Genomic DNA, 18,139 nt, shown 5'->3' with positions numbered 1-18,139 from the left:
ATATAAAAATAAATATTTATCTCAAGGTAAAACTGCAATGTTTGCTATTCACCGTACTGACAAAAGAGGAAAGATAAGCTTACTTCTCATTATGATAAAACTGCCCCAGCCTGTAATCACTATCTGAACTTGTTGAGTTTTTAATTCATGGTCCACCATTAAGCACTGAAACACATTATTTATGTACAATGGCTTTCCTTATATATCAGAAAATATAGACAGTGAAAAATGACCACTTGCACATAAAACTGCAGCACCAGAGTAATGGAGGAATCAGCTTGATGAGAAGCCGATTTGTTTTCTGTAATGGAAGAAACTTAAGATAACGCCTCACCCACCAGAAAAAAAAATGCTCTTTTTTTGACAATACTTCACTTGAAGTGTCCCATGGATGTGCATAAGTGATTTTTATTCTTTTTGTGTTATTTTGATTCAGAAGTTTTGAAATGCTAGCATGCTAGCAACTTTGGTTAGCTTATATGCAGGCAGTTGCATAAGGTCTAATTCTAACAACATAATTTCTGAAGATATCATTAGATTTCATGATTTATATTATCAATCAATTTAAAGCATTAATTTTTATATTATAGAATCCAGTAAGTATTACCTTAACAAGTTAGTGATATAAATGACCAATAAATAATTCAATAATGATGTTAACATTTCGTTTGTATATATCTATATAATACGTAATGTATACTTTGATAATTTGAAAACAAGTGTGGTGCAACCCTGTCTCATTGACATATGTTTGATAAAACATGCCTTCAGTGCCCTCTACTCAAGCATTTTTTAGCTTACATGTTTAAACAAATGTCTTCCTCTATGTAACTTCTATCAAAGACGTCTACATCCAGCCCCTGTTGTGAAGCTTATATGCTTCATTTTCTATTTTTGTTTTACTATTTTTTCTCTACTTTCTATAATCTAACATTCACAAAAAGAAGATGCTTTTAATATATATTGGGATAGTAGCTAGTAGGCACTGAAGAAACATTTGAGTGAATGAATTAATGGACAAATAGAATTTCATCCCAGAAGAATCAGAGTTATCAAGAGAAATCAATAATATAAGCAACAATATGTTATGGGTTAAGATAAATGTTACTTGTTGGATAACTATAGCAAAGACTTTTTATATAGTCACTGCAATACAGTTATACAAAGAAAACCAGAGGCTGGAGAGATGGCTCAGTGGTTAAATGCACTGGTTGTTCTTCCAAAGGACCAGGGTTCGATTTCTAGCACCCACATGGCAGCTCACAACTATCTGTAACTTCAGTTCCAGAGAATCTGACAACTTTAACACAGACATACATGGAGGCAAAACACCAATGCACATAAAATAAATAATTAAAAAGAAAGCCATTTTTATAAATATGCATTTATAATAAACATTTTGAATAGCTTACTATGGGATTATAGGATGTATGGTATTTCAGTTCAACTATGAGAGTGTGTAATCTCTGTGGGGGTGGGATACTATGGCAACTTTTGGGCTGCCTCACCCTCACCCATTAACTTTTTGCATTACTGCTGGAGAGCAGAGTAGCATCCCCTAGCTCTATCAGCACTGTCCCCACCAGAGGCGATTCACACTCAGCAATGCTTTAAGGATGTGGGGAAGGGCTGTAGGGGAGTAATTTATGCAAATTCTAAATACATCTGCTAATTATAGCCCTGTAGATGATGTTAGACTTCTTAACCAAAAAAAGATTCTTGGTCTGTTTTCATGCCTTAGTGGATACAGATTGAACAATTTATATATCAGACACAGTAAAAATGGTAAGAATGCAGTAATGAATGAGAAGCATAGTTGCAGATTCAATTATGCAGTTGAATATAATTCTATCAATTTACAAAATTGTGATTTGTCCCCAGTAGCTTTGTCTCTCTATTCTGTTCCTAAATTATTTTGAAATAACTATATATTTTATTATGACATTTAAATTCCTCAACTGAAGTTTTAGCCATACTTCATGCTATTACATTTAATTGAGTCCTACATCTAGAAATTGCAATGTCGTCTTCTTCATTTATTGCAGGCTACTTAGAATTAACATGGCCTCACTCGATATGAAACATAAGAGCCACATAGTGGTAATTACCACTTACCTCTTATCAATCCTCACACTCTTTCAGAAAATTTCCATCTGTAAATATAATAAATTTCACAAGACATTTTAGAACATATATGATAAGGTAACAAGCTTTTTCCTATTAATTCAGATTTTGTAAAATTCTGCAACTTTATATTTCTATCTTGAGATATGTGTTTTCGTATCCCATCATTTTCCCTTATCCCGAGCAAATTTCTTTGTTGTATCTTATATTACAGGTCTATTGACTGGGTGTTATTGCACCTTTGCCTTAGCTGTAGATAGTAAACTTTCACCTCCATCTTCCAAAGTAACTCATTGGAAAGAGTATAGATATCTGGCTTGGTGCTCCTTGTATTCAGCCTGAGAGCACTGAGCTGGCATTCCAGCATCCACACTCTACTGTCTCTCACAACGCACATTCCACTGTATTCTTCCCTCATAGGTACTCCTTTTCTTTGCCTTTTCAGTGATATTGTTTTCACCTTTAATTCTCTGTGATTCTTCTTGAATTTGTCTTACTTGGGGTCGAGAACAAATGCTGATCTTCAGCAGATGTTTCCAAGCACATGTGAACTGTTTGGGCCACGATTTCTTCAAATATCTCTCTCTCTTCTCCTCTTACTCTCCCGTCAATTTTATATTCTTGATATTTTGCACAGGTCTCAAGACTGTCATTAATTATCACATTTTATTATTCAAAGTTGATGATTTATTTCTTTTGTTATTTGCTTAAGCTTCATAATCCATTCGTTAGCAATTTCCCATGTTAGTAAGCTACAGTAAATAAAAGAGGTTTTCTACCATTAAGCTAAATTTTAATTAAAACATAGTTACATCATTTTCTCCCTCACCTTTCCTTTTAGGTCCTCCCTGGTCTCCTCACTCCATCTTTTTCCAAGCCCCTTCACTTCATTTCAAATTGATTGCCTCTTTTTACTTTATTTGTTTCCTACACACACATACACCACACACATGCACGTGTGCACACACACACACACGCATACACACACCAGCCCAAATTTATAAATAAGGGCCGTTGAATCTATTTTTGTTGTTTGTGTGTATACAATTTCAAAGCTGACTAGTTTGACTGAATACCCAGTTAGGAGGCTTATCGCTGGGAGAGACTAATTCTCCCTCTTTCAACTGTCATTAGTTGCTGTCGTTCTCTGTCTAGAGAATGGATCATATAAGATTTCTTTTTTATTCTACATAAGCATGTCTATTGATATTGCCATTGTGTGGGTCTGGTTTAGGCAACTAATTTTAGGAGGCACTGTCTTATAGGAGACTCCCTGGTCCTTTGACTCTTAGAATCTTTTTATTTTAGATCTTTCACTTTGCACCTCTTGCTTTTTTGTGTTGCTTTAATCCTGTTTCCGAAAAGTTCCCCAATATTAAAGTCATGTTTTTCTTTGAAACTGTTTATTATCAGTTCCAATATGTGTGCCCGCCTTAAGTCTGTTTATATTCATTTGAGTTCTCTTCATTATGGGTCATGCATTGCCACCTTTGTTGCATGCCAGGTGATGTCTTTAAGAATAACTGGCATTCTTACCTCATGATATAGAAAGTTTGGGTTGCAGTGATTATCTTTAAACAGTAATTTATATTTCTTGAATATTTTCCATAGTGCAATTTAAAGTATTCCCAGCTTTTATTAATTTCCTATTAAGATAGGTCAATTTGGGTTATCATGAGAAATACCTTCACTCTGGGAAATTATTCTCCCCCATGTAGTCTTACTGAGCTCATAAAGAATTACAGAGGACTTCAATATAGCTTATTCTTTTACTTCATTTTTTTCAAGTGTGTGTGAGTGTTTGTGAGTGTGTGTGTGTATGTGTGTGTGTGTGACTATGTCAGATCTTCTATACTGCTGAGCACTTGCGACTTCTGTTATCATCTTATTCTTAGCCCTGAAGCACCTTCTGTCTCACATGCATTACGACACCTCATTTTGAGCATGCATTTCCCAAACTTTATTTAAAAATCTGCCACATAATCCTCACACAGGGTGCCACAACATTCCTTACTATGCACAAAAATCTCTTCTCCATTTTCCTAAAATTTCCAACTTTTACAGAAGCTTCTTCATTCATGTCTGGATCTCAGCTCAGTGAGCTTGAACTTCATCTTTATGAAGCCTACGGGGAACATGCCACAAGGCATAAAGAGCCCTTACTGACTTACCTCTTCAGTTTCTCCTCTCTAAGCATCAAAATTCTATATTGCTTGTTTTCTGTGCTTGGAATGGTTTGCCTTGTATTATTTATTCAGCTATATGAATGTCTATAGTGACAGCACACTTAATAATATTCATTGACCACTAATTTAACATTCTTCAATACTATATTACAGTAGGAAAATATACTTTAAATGTGTGATTGTGTAGTTAATTATACTGGTATAAAAAGAAAGAAAAGGGAAACTACGTGTTTCACATGTCACAATTCTCCATGCTCTCTGCTTTATTGTATTAGGCATTCCTCAGGGATCGGTTTTAGAAGTGAAATCACAAGAGGGAGTGGACATGAACAAGACAAAGATCAATAGAAGCAGAGTTGTAAAGTTTATATGCAGATAACAGTGTATTCAAAGGCTCCAGGGCTGGAAGGAATGTGGTATGTTCACATAAAGCAGAAAAATAAAGTCTAACGTAAACTGAGTTCAGAACTTTCATGGGGACAATATTTCATGTTATTCCACCCAATAGCCACAACTTGTTGAAGCAGACATTGTGCTTCACTTTTTTTCATAAGAGAAAAATCCGAAATACAGAGAGATTAAGTAACTGAGTAACCCTGGGTCTGTGCTGAGATGTGACCTGAGGCTTATTGCTTCCATTCCCATACACTAAACCAATACATTTAAAGGAGAAAAGTGTAGCATGACCTGACATCAGAAGAAAAGGAAGAGAGATGAGACAAGGAAGAGAATTAACCATGGCCACACCCTGCTCTCAAATAGATCTTCATAGTTACTTTACTTCACTGAAACCAAAGAACCTAATGGAAACAATTTAGCAAAGATTATTTGACATCATGGTTTTATAGCATCATGGTGGGTTGGCATGGTAGGTGGAGCAGCTTAGATAGTGCTGGTACATGCCTTTGGCAGAAACATCATCTTAAGGCAGATCAGGAAGCAGAGAGAGACAGGAAGTAGGCAAAAAAAGCATAGGTCCAGTTACCTATGTCTCCCAGTTAGGCTCCAGTTAGACCTCACCCCCTAAAGATTCCAGAATCTACCCAAGTAACACCGTCAGCTAAGGACCAATCAACCAAAATACATGCCAGTGGCGGGAGGAGGAATCATTCCAATTTTCATACTCATATACAAAATATAAAAATGTATTCACAAAAGAGGCAATTTAAAATGTCTCATGAAGAAAATATAGATTCCTAAAGTATAATGATCTCTACACGACCACTTAGAATGAAATAGTAAAAACCAGGGACTTCTAGAGTTTAATTGAAAGTGCAACTTGTTGATCTTACCAAATAAGAGGCAGGGCAGCAGGGTAGCCTTAACAGTTGTGCATATTTGGGGAGGAGGAATCTCCCCCTCCCCATATAAAGCCTGAGCTAGTAAATACCAGGCTTCATGAAACAAACAGGAAATCAAGCAACTAGGAAACATTTCTTGAATTTCTGACAAAATTACAGAGTCGGGCTAGATGTCAAGAAATCAAATCTGAAGCAAAAGAGCTGGGATAGGAGCTTCCTTGGGATCGGTATGTGTTTCCAAGGCTATCAGGAGCTTCTTCCTCAACTTCTTTGTCTCTTATCTATGACAGGGTATGGTAAGATGAGATGCTGGACCAGTAGGGTTGTTGAAACAAACAAGCAAGAAGTCTCTCCCTACAGGCCAGCTGGAAATGGGAAGAGACAATTTGCGAGAGGAAATTGTCTGACCTATTTCAAAGGGAGAATGGTATAAAGATGCCAACCCTTGGTAAAGGAGGGCTGACTATGAAGAAGGCTGTGGCACATATCTTACCATGGTAGAAAGGAAACAACAGAGAAAGATATACAGCGCGCCTGCTTAAGGAGGAAATGAAAGACCTTAAAACCTCAGTTTCCAAAGGAGGGGGTGCTTAGGTGAAAAGGTTCTTCCAGAGACAGAGAAGGAAGAAGCAAACTGACATGTATGCTATATAAATCAGATTGAAATGTAGAAATTGGTAGTGGTCTTTCTACATCCAATGTGAATTTATTGATCTTTTCGTGGATGCCACGCCCTCAGCCTACTCTGAGGAAGTCGGTGAGAAGGGTGTTTCACACTAGCTAAGTGGATAGCGTGAGATGATGCTTTGTCAGAAAGGATGACTTGGCCAGTGCTGATGATCTGATCTGATTTGTGTATTTACCTCTTTATTTTGTCATTCCTACAAGTGAGAGCTTTTGCAGGTATGTTCTTGTGGTGAGGTGGAGATAGATCTCCATGTTGAGGGTCAGGGCTTGCTTAGAATTCCTAGGTAGGAACAAGAAAGCAGAAAGGAACAGAGGGCATATTTGCCAAGTGCCCAGCATAAATAATTCTAACTTTGAAATGAATTGAGTGCCTTGTGGTTGCTTTATATCAGGCTGCATTCGAACTAATTCAGGGAAAGCAGTTCATATTAAGAAGCAGATACAGGTTTTCAGGCATTTTGAGTGGCTGGGATGTTGTTGAATTGAAAACCTTGAGTTCCTGACATGACAAGTTGTCTCTGGCCCTTTGAGGCTTGCCTATGGAACCACCACTGGTTTCTGTAAAGTCTTCTCCAACTGCCTGAAGTCATGGATGCATGCCTGCTGCGCCAGGCTCTAATCCTGAGTTAACATTTTCGAAACACCTCTTACTTCCCCTGCAGTGGATTCACTTGAATAAGCTCCATTCATTAATGTCACTGTGTGAAAAATGTGCAAGATTTCCACACATCCGGATCCGCAACACATGCTAATGATCCTGCCTGTCAAGGACAGTGATTTTTCTCACTTTCAGGGAAGGCAAAGGTACTATCAGGTGATTGCTGTGTGAGTGGTTTCTGAGAGCACCCACCTCCTCTGTAATCAAAGAAGGGAGCATTGTGTCCAAAGAAAAGAAGATTGCATTGCAGGCCTTTAACCCTGGTTTGAATATTGAAATTTTCATCCAACTTTTTCCAATGAAAGCTGTTAGGCTTTTGATCTGAGATCCAACATAAGCCACCAAATTTTACTCTTGGCATCCACTGAAAATCCTTTCATTCTGTGTTTGTTTGGTCACCAGCACCTCTAAAGCCACGTAAGAAGTTTATATAAAAGGTAAAAAAGGAAACCAACTTTGGGAGCCCTTACCCACTGTCTGTGTTTGCCTGAGTGAGCAGCTAGCTGGCTGTCTCCCCGTCCTGCTTGCTCAGCTTGCCTGGTGACCCCTGCAGCCTTGTGGGTCCCTCTGTGCAGCCGGCACTAACAGAACCGATCATGTATTTTCTAGGTTTCCTCTACGCTCAGAACAACACCAAGCGCAGCATTAAAGAGCGGCTCATGAAGCTCTTGCCCTGCTCAGCTGCCAAAACGTCGTCTCCTGCTATTCAAAGCAAGTTTCCTTTTCTTTTCGCCCCCAAATTGTTTGCTTTGCTTGTTTAGATCCACACGCACGGCAATTTCTGTTTCTAAAAAGAATCGATATATCATCTCCTGTGAAGCAATGTCTATTTGCAGCTCGTGTTTATCTCAAATACCACGGCATGAGAGCAACAGGCGCTTTTCAATTGGCAGCCTGAAATCCTGGAGTCGGTAACAGAGGCCCAGGCTGCCTGACACTCCGGATTTCTGTTTCATCTGAGGCCTGGGGACTAGCCTGGAGGATTGCTTTGCCTAAAATGGTTGCACAGCAGCTGACAATTTAAGCTATATTATTTTGCAAGTTTCTTTTTTTCCAGTTGCAACATAAAATGTCCATATTTATGGAGTGTCGTGTGGTGTCTCGATACATGTATATTCAGTATAAATTCAGCTAGAAAAACATATCCACAATCCCAAACATTTATCTTTTCTTTGCTGCAAAATATAAAAACCCCTACTGTATCTAGCTTTTCTTGCATAAATGACATAGTATAGTCACTCTGATACACAAATAGAATCCTGTCTAATTATGAATTAATAACCATAAATTAACCTTCCTCATCCCTTGTTCCCAGCTATGCTTCTCAGTACCTGGTACATACTATTATGCTCTCAACTTCTATGAAGTCAACTTTTAAAAATCCTATGCATGAAATGATGCAGTCTTTGTCATGCTGTGTCTGGTTTATTTCATGTAATGATGTCCTGCTCCCCCCATGATATCACCTATGACAACGATTTGTTCTTTTCTAGGATGGATAGTGCTTCTCTGTGTGCATGAACCACATTGAATATATATACTTATACAGTAATAGTTACCTAGTAGGTTAATTCTTTCTCTTGGCTAAAGTGAATAGCTCTGCAATGAACATGGAAGTGCATGTTTCTCTTTAACGTATAAATTATATTTACTGGAGAAAAATATTTCTCTGTTATATGATATTTATATGGAAAGAAATATCTATACTATTTTTATTCAATTTCTATTATAATTTCATGGATTTCATTTTTTAAAGCATGACTTACTTTTCTTTGTTTATCCTATGCCTATGTTGTTTAAGGTTCTCTAGAAAACAAGAACCAATACAAAAACACAATTATAAGTACATGCATATACATGCACACACTTATATATGTACATATATATTCCTATGTGCATATTTATATCTAAACACATAGAAATAGATAAAAAAATGTTTTGACTTGTAGGATTATGGCTATGAATGGGCTGGGAAGCTAGGTAGCATTTGATGCTGTGGAATTGAATCAGGATTCTTCCAAGGAAGCCTCAGGTTTGTTTAACACCTCAAGTGATTACATGTGACTCACCCACTACATCCAGAGAGAGTAATCAGTCCTCTGCCTGTATCTACCAATTACTGCCATCACTACTTTGATATACTGCCTCCATAGCAACACTTAGATTAGGGTTTGATTAAATAATTGAGCATTATGGCTTAGCCAGGCTAACACATGAAGCTAACGAGCACACTGGTCTGCCTTCTCTTTTTTGACAACTATGTGGCATCCTTGTGTATTAGAGACAGAAAGCTCCTAAAGAGAGAACACTGGTTAATCTTATAAAGATATTAAATGCCACTGACCCTGTGAACTTATAAAGATTGTATGTGCAAATAAGTTTACATTAATTTATATCCAAGCATCAAATAACACCTGAATCAGACAAGAGAAGGCAGTCTTTCCTAATAAGAAAATAGAGCATCATAAAGTGTGGAGAAATATCCAAACTCTGTGTCAAGAGAGAGGAAGTATCTTCACGTAACTTCTTTATATTCTGCCATATCATTTTGTAGAAACTACTGATTGGATTGACAATTTAAAATGTAAATACCATCATTCTCCTCAACACAAATGGAGAAAATATGGAAGAAACATCATAAAAAAAGTATGCTGAGTCAAAATCCCTAGAACTAAAATACAAAACAATTGTTTTGAATGGTGCTGTATTGCATTAGTTAGATCCAGCAGACACATGGGTCCATTCAGTGAATACGTTTCATAATCTAGTCATTGTGAATTGTGTTAAGATCAGTTAATAAACTGTATTTCAAAACACAGAACAAAATCCAAAACAGCAAACCCACAGAACTCCACCCAACGAAATCATGCATAAACAAAGAGATGATTTTTCCTGGTAGGAATTCCACTGGCAGAGCATTAAAAGTATTATTATAGCACACTGCTCCATCTTTTGCTTTTTAGTGCACACTTACATGCAAACACACTTATATACACACAACAATTCACTGGTAAGACATACTAGGTCAGCAGCAAACTGCAAGGATGTAATTTAGAGGAATGAACAGCTCTAATCTGATATGATGCTGAAACTGTGGGGGTTAGTCTGGTTTGTCTGCGCTGGTGGGCTATTAGTGCTATTGTTTTTCTCCTTCTAAGGTAGAGTCAACACTGCCAAGTTACCTGATATTTGCTGAAAACACAAGCATTTGTATCGTATGTACAGGATAAATGTCAGCGTCAGTCAAGACTTCGTGTTTGATTAGTGAAGAAAAAGACTGTCACATTCTGTTAGCATTTTTCCTGCATGAAATATCACACAAAACCAATTCAGTTTACCTCTGCCTTTCCCTAAAAGGATGTTTCTTGAAATTAAAGTCAAGCAAAAAAACATTCTGAACACAAAGAATGAGAATAACGAAATTTATATTTGATAAATTTAACATCTGCATCCATTAGGGCAATAAAAAGTCAAAGTTACATGAAGACTTGATTTTCTGTCTTTCAGGATGGTTATTACAAAGAAAATGAATAACAATAAATTATGGTGAGGAAAGATACCCCTATATATCCACTAATAGGAATTTAAATGCATCCCAACACAATGAAAAACGTGAAGTCTTCTCAAAAATTGACAAGCAGAACTAGTCTAGACCCAGCTAATTCTTTCCTGGATAGACACCCAAAGGATTCTAAATCAATAGTCAATATACAATAGGGATGCATGTACACCCATGTTTATTATAGCACTATTCAGAAAATCCAAGTTATGATATAAATTGAGGTGCATACCAACAGATAAATAAATGAACGATAGAGTTTTCAACTCTAATGAACAAATTTGTATAATTTGATGAAAATGATGTACCATGAGACTATCATTATCTATATATAGATATAGATGATATAGATCGATTCAGAAAAACAAAAATTTCATATTTTCTCTCATTTGTGGATAGTAGATTTTATAATGTTACATAAAGTCATATATAAAATATATTCAGTGATGCTTAAATATATGTATATATAAAATATCTACATGTTACGCTTGAAAAAAAATTTATAAACCCCAGGAACATAGGTAATTAATATATACCAATTTTTAAAAACTAGAAAGTAGCTGTTGTTTACATCATGGTAGGTGTAAACATGATTTGCAGACACTGTACATCTTTACATGTAAACATCTCTACCAAGTAGCAAGCATTTTCAGGTAACTGACTCTCACAAGAAAACTTCTCCCAGGCTTTTTTAGACCCAGGCCAGCTGGCCTTGGTGAGTTCCCAATAGAACATCCCCATTGTCTCAGTGTGTGGGTGCACCCCTTGCGGTCCTGAGTTCCTTGCTCATGCTCTCTCTCCTTCTGCTCCTGGTTTGCTCCTGATTTGGACCTTGAGATTTCTGTCCGGTGCTCCAATGTGGGTCTCTGTCTCTGTCTCCTTTCATCGCCTGATGAAGGTTAATATTCAGGAGGATGCCTATATGTTTTTCTTTGGGTTCTCCTTATTTAGCTTCTCTAGGATCACTAACTATAGGCTCAATGTCCTTTGTTTATGGCTAGAAACCAAATATGAGTGAGTACATCCGTACATCCCATGCTCCTCTTTTTGGGTCTGGCTTACCTCACTCAGGATAGTGTTTTCTATTTCCATCCATTTGCATGCAAAATTCAAGAAGCCCTTGTTTTTTACTGCTGAGTAGTACTCTAATATGTATATATTCCATACTTTCTTCATCCATTCTTCTATTGAAGGGCATCTAGGTTGTTTCCAGGTTCTGGCTATTACAAACAATGCTGCTATGAACATAGTAGAGCATATATTTTTGTTGTATGATAAGGCCTCTCTTGGGTATATTCCCAAGAGTGGTATATACCGGACTCACTGAACATAGCGGACAATGAGGACTACTGAGAACTCAAGAACAATGGCAATGGGCCTCTGATCCTACTGCACGTACTGGCTTTGTAGGAGCCTAGGCAGTTTGGATGCTCACCTTACTAGAAATGGATGGAGCTGGGGGTTCCTTGGACTTCCCACAGGGCAGGGAACCCTGATTGCTCTTCGGGCTGAGGAGGGAGGGCGACTGATTGGGGGAGGGAAATGGGAGGCAGTGGCGGGGAAGAGACAGAAATCTTTAATAAATAAATAAACTAAAAAAAGCAAACTTGTCATGTCGGAATAAAGGACTATTACTTGGAAAAGAGGACAATGAATCTCATTACTATGTGGCGAAGTAAAGAGGACAATGACTCTCATTACTGTGTGGCGAAGTTAGGGTTTTTGTTGCTGTGAAGCGGCACCATGACCATAGCAACTATTACAAGGAAAACATTTAATTAAGGTGGCTCACTTAAAGTTTCAGAAGTTCAGTCCATTATCATCAGCATGGGGAGCATGGTAGCATGTAGCATGCTGGATCTCAGAGTCCTTAAACCTTGATAGGCAGGTAACAGAAAATTTACTGTCACACTGAGGGATGCTTGAGCAAAAGAGACTTCAAAGACCCCTCCTCTCAGTGACACAGTTCCTCTAACAAGGCTACACCTTATAATAGTGCCACTCTTTTGGGGAGCCATTTTCTTTTCAAACTACCACACTATGTTAGCCAAGTGATCATGTTATCTCTCTTCTGTGGACTAAATACTAACAATTGTGCACAATGTAAAAATATACCATGTGACTATGGGGTGAAAGGTTGGTAGATCAAACAAACAGCAGATAAGCAGAGGCCTCTAGGCCCCGATAAGAAAGGTATAACTATGCCATGTCTGGGTTTAGAGAAACTGAAGATGAGTCGTTCTTGACTTACCTGAGAGGTTCTAGGCATGACTGACCTCTGAGTGGCAGAGGAAATGTTCTATATGTGACATCATGAGACTTCCAAGTCGGTGTGTCTGTGAGTTATGTTCCTAAAGAAAAACCTGAGCTCATGCTAAGCCATGAAGCACTTTGAGCCCAGAACTAGAAAACTTAAAACTTAAAGGATCATGGGAAAACACCTATCAGATCTCCTCATTTAGTAAAAAAGAGAATCACTGGTTTTCACCAGAGAGCAGTTATTGTTTCTTCTGAAAACTACTTATGACACTGTAACCATCTTTAGGGAACATTTTACAGTATGCCTGAAAAAGCTCATCTATGAACATGTCTGTGTTCATCCCACCATGAGATCAATACACAGTGAGTTTCCTTCTTCTCCTTTATCAACATCTGTTCATTACTGCTGTCCTCTTCATCCCCCACTTCACTTTATAGTAACTCATTCAGTGCACAGTTGAAATACAATTTCTGCTATGAAGGCTTAACATTAAAGCATTAAAAGAAGTAGCTCATGGTAAAGAGTTTATTAAAGACCATATGTATAAATATTTAATAAAAAGTTAAAAATCTAACATGCAACGTTAATATTTTAAGCACATATCTTGATGGTTGAGAAAACTGCCAAACCACAGTCCAAAACTCCAACTACCTTAGAAATGTTTTGGAGATCAGTGACTGCCTTTGGAGAGAAAGAAGTAAATTATTTAGCCAATGGCCTATGTCCTTCTCCATGTATTAGCTGAAAATGAGAAATTGATGTAATCTAGTGAGCATTAATTTATGATTTAGAGTTCTTCCTGGTGTTAATAACTCCTAAACAAGAGTGAGAAATGAGGTAAGATAGAGGCTAGAAACATCTGCCTAGTAAATTAAGGATTGTCTTGTTCCAGTTTTTGACCCACTCAACTTTCCCCTGACCACTCAAATTTCCACTGATCTCTCAGTGTCCACCCCAGGCTGTTGATAAAACACAGTCAAGTGCAGCAACCTCATTGCCTCACTCAGTAGAAGTCTAGACTTCCTCTGTCACTTGTCTGACATCACCAGCTGCCTCCTATCTGTTCTCTCCTCCCCTTTTCATCTCCCCAGCAACCACTCTACAGGTCACTGAACTACTGTCAATTTCATCTCTTAGATGTAACCTCACTCCTTTGGATCTTATGCTATTCCACTGGTTGGGCCCACTGTTTTCTTCCAAGAATAACTAAAAGAGGGAGAGGGAGGCACCATCCTGGCACATACTGGATTCCTGTTCTGCTTGGTAGTCAACAAATTCCTAGACTGTTTGCCCCACAGTTTCCTTATATAATCATTATTCCACAATATATCCTTTGTTTTACTTGAAGAAATCTGTGAAACATGAATTGTGGTCTTGGGGAGAAAGATATTTTTCTAAGTTACAGTTCCCATGAAACTTATTTGGGGAGGTAAAAATAACATGAAATCAAAGATAACCCCCCCCACCTGATGAGTGCTGTGAAGCAAATATGTAATAATGTATTTAAAAGTGGATTTGAACTATAGAGATATATGGAATGGGTCATGGCAAACCTCACTAATAAAGTAATCTGAGACTCCAAAGAATAATCTGATTTAAGTGAGGGGAGGAAAGGAGCATAGTATCATGAAGATACAGAAAGCTTTCTGTCACCATCTGAAAACGTATTATTATGATCGCAGGATCAAGAAAAGTAGTTCATGTGAAGTACTTGGTACAAGAAGCAGCATTAGAATAAATAAATGAAAAGTTCTAGTCCAACTAATATGACCCTAGAAAAATAATTATTTTTCACAAATAATATCTAAAAAAAACCTTAGAACAGAAAAATGAAACTTTTCCAACTAGCAGAGCTAGGTTTCCAGATCCAGAGCCTAGGTTTTCATCAGTTTTCAGGCAAACTGTATCCACCACTTCCAGCATATACTGAGAGGAGCCCTGCAATATTTACCACAGCTGCTTTATTCATTTATTCATAGGTCTTCAACTAAGAAGAAATCTGGGAAATCACTGAGTGGTTTTTAAACATAAAGAAAAAAAAAAAAAAAAAAAAGGAAACAGCCCACAGATGACAATTCCAGAGAACCTAGGCGCAATGAGAACCCTAAGAGAAACAGACATACATGGATCTAATCTACATGGGAAGTAGAAAAAGGCAAGAGCTCCCGAGGAAATTGGGATCATAGGGACTATAGGAGAGTGTTGAAGGGGAGGGGAAAGAAAAGGAGGGAAGCAGAGAAAGATGTATGCCTCAATAAAATCAATAAAATAAATCAACCTCTCCACTGAATGCACCAGTATTGGATCAAGAATGGAGGCAGGGAACCATAAATATAAAATATAAATATAAATGTGCCTAAATTCTGCTCACTTGTAGATTAAGGAATTATTACCTTGAGAATCAGTACAATTCCCCACATCAGTCCCATAATTTTTCATGTGTATTCCTAATTCCCAAACACAACAACTAGCACTTACATGCTTGTTAGTAAGGCATGTTTATATAATTAAGGAGTGTGATTAGCCACATCACATGTGGCTTAGAATCAAGAAATTTCTAGCAGTAGCACAAATGTGAACACAAATTGCTTTTTCTTCCAAAACAAAATGTGGGCTGAGTCTATGTCTGTGCCTTTTAAAAGAGTGAGTCATTCACTTTACCTCTAAAAAGTAGCAATAATTTTCCTGTTTGTTCAAACATTGTTAAAATGGCTAAAAGGGTACTTACTGATAATAGCCAAAAACTTTTATAAAAGAGGAAACATTAAACACTTGATTATGTGTGTACTTACATTTATGCACAGATTTATACAAATTGGGGTCACAATAGCATCCACTTAGTAATGTCTCAGTGTTCCCATTCAATCAGAATCATTTATTTGCTAAATTAATGTTTTGGTCCAGAATTTTCATTGATTTGAGAAGACATAAAGAATAGCTGAGACATGGTCATCATTAGACTAGACCACTCATAACTGATAATGCAATCACAAGCTTATTGGCATAAATAGTTACAGGGCATAATTTCCTAAGTTCAATAAGATTTTTAGTGTTAAATGCAGCTTAATGTTTCAGTTGGTATTATTTTTCCTACTGACATTCTTCATGTGCAATTTCACATGTCCATATATACCATCAATATCCCTCTATTGAGTGTAGCATGAAAGCATCACAAGACAATTATTGTTATTTTTAACTGCAAGACTCTGAGAGGGACACAGTTATATTCCTACTTAAAAGAGAAATTGAAAATGAAAATATAAATTAAATTGCTACCTAGCAATAATTAGTTAATGACACAGAAGTTTAATGTTGCCATACCAGAGAGTACATGCCTGGACTGTACTACCTGGGAGAGGTGACAGGTCTAACAGAGAGGCAACAGTGATGGAAGCCTGAACGGAAACTTCAGGTAGCCTGTGAAGAGGTTAATGTGAAATACTGGAAACAATTAGTGTTGCAAAGTCAATAATAAAACAAGAGATTTGACCAAAGAACCATGATGGAATTAACCACAATAAACACAGAAGGAGGAACATGAAGCATGTTCAAGAGAAGTAGCATTATTTCAGACATAAGATGTCTGAAGAAAATCAGTAATGCCTGACAAAAACAAGCAAACAAGCCTGAAATAGGCTTCATTGATAATTAGTGTAACTTGTCCTTTCTTACCTTCTTTCTTCTTCTTTTTTTTTTTTTACTTGTGTGATGAATTTTTTGTTTACTATTATTCATGACTGTTAATTTGGGTCAACTTTTTCACCTAATAAGTGATTACAAAAACATATATAGAAATACAAAGATAAAATCATTATTTTTATAAAAATGTTGAGTTTACAATCTTGTTTACCAAAATCCTTATTTTATTAATACTGTGATGCTGTTCACCAGAGAAGCTAACAAGAGTTTTTACTTACCTATTTTCCCTTTGTATTGACCTGACAAGTAATATTCAAGCTACAAAAGAGTCAAGTCAATAAGACTGGTTTCTGCTGGTTTTCTCTAGACACTGAAATGGGAACCTAATACTTCAAACAGACTCAATTTTCCACTTCACCAGGTGTATAAAATACAGACTATGGCTACATTATCTGCTTCAATTGCAGGGCTACAGCTTAGCTTCTTACTTTCAAATTGCCTTCTTGCCAAGGGATTTAGAATAGCATGGTTGATGCACAGCCTTCCTTTGCAGAAGCATTGGCCCAACTTTGCCTGCAGAGATTCCTTATAAAGGAAGAAGAAGAAGATAAGACAAGTTATGATCTTCAGCAGACAAGGAAAGCCTTACTCACCTTCCAGCACAAACATGTCCATCTGAAATCATGTCTAGAAAAACAATTCTATAATATATTATAGATTTAGATTCTTGAATCTGCTTTGAAGTAAACATGTCTACTGAGTACTCTGAAGGTAATTTAAAAGCATACTTATTTTACCTCAATTGCAGCTTAAAATAAGTAATGCTTTAGATGAGTAGATGTTAGATGCTTCAATGACAAAATCGTTATACCAGTAGAAAGCACATTTGGATACCTAAGGGATACCACACACTGTGCAAAATATTTTAATCTTTAAATCTCCTTAATTGCAGTTACTATTTAATTGTCATCATCACCATTATATGGATGAGAGACTCAATACTTGCAATTTTAAGTGAATATCCCTAAATAACACTAGCACTACATAGCAACATTGACAGAACTCAAACACAAGCCATTAGATAAAATCTGCCATACGGCTGGTATTTTCCAAGCTGTAAATACAAATGAACCAATCATGAATCCAGCCATGTCATGGTCAAGTGTCTAATGGAAAAGGTCATGGACGATGATTTGTTTATTTATAGTATCCTTCCAAGGCACAGTTGAGCATGATTGACAAACACCATTTCTACCTCCTTCCAACAGTGTGAAATGAGTTCGTGAGAGACTAATTACTCAAGTTCACAAAGCTGAGAAAAGTCAGAAATCAGATGTTCCATAGTCCCCACTCATGCAGAGTCTAGAATACCTCACCTAGTAAGTAGCCAAGGACAGTTATGACTGCTGTCATCTACTGTGTGATTATACCGGCCAGTAAGTAATGCAAGTAGTCTCTCAAAACAACTTTGTGAAGCTAACATAAATATTATCCCCATATAAAAAAATTTATAGATTTTTTAAAGGATTGGGTTTGGAAAGCTTAAATAATTTCTTCAGTTACATAATTGAGAAATAGATCCAGGAGGAAAATAGAATTTTTGTAGAAACTGCATAATTTCCTAGACATAGTGAGGGTATGGTTCTAGTCATTATGTTAAAGAAAAGGATCTTCTACATTTAGACTTTCATGTTGAAAAAAGAGTACAATAAATAGTAGCAAATT

The 18,139-nt window shown here is 36.9% G+C and overlaps 1 protein-coding gene across 5 annotated transcripts in view; it reads left to right on the top strand.

The window, feature by feature from the left end:
• Kcnip4 (potassium voltage-gated channel interacting protein 4) overlaps nucleotides 1-18,139 on the top strand; it is a 1,047,644-nt gene that overhangs the window by 910,677 nt on the left and 118,828 nt on the right. Inside the window, exon 2 of one of the 5 annotated variants that reach the window (XM_026788619.1) lies at nucleotides 7,566-7,667. The exons of the other annotated variants lie outside the window; for them this stretch is intronic. Within the exon in view, the coding sequence (XP_026644420.1) occupies nucleotides 7,566-7,667 (102 nt within the window). The remainder of the gene's footprint in view (nucleotides 1-7,565; nucleotides 7,668-18,139) is intronic. 5 annotated transcript variants of the gene reach the window in all.

This window comes from Microtus ochrogaster, unplaced genomic scaffold (genome assembly GCF_000317375.1).
Source record: "Microtus ochrogaster isolate Prairie Vole_2 unplaced genomic scaffold, MicOch1.0 UNK5, whole genome shotgun sequence".
In the NCBI taxonomy this organism is placed as follows: domain Eukaryota; kingdom Metazoa; phylum Chordata; class Mammalia; order Rodentia; family Cricetidae; genus Microtus; species Microtus ochrogaster.
Note: the sequence above shows the minus strand (reverse complement) of the source record. Positions and strands in the feature narration are given on the sequence as shown.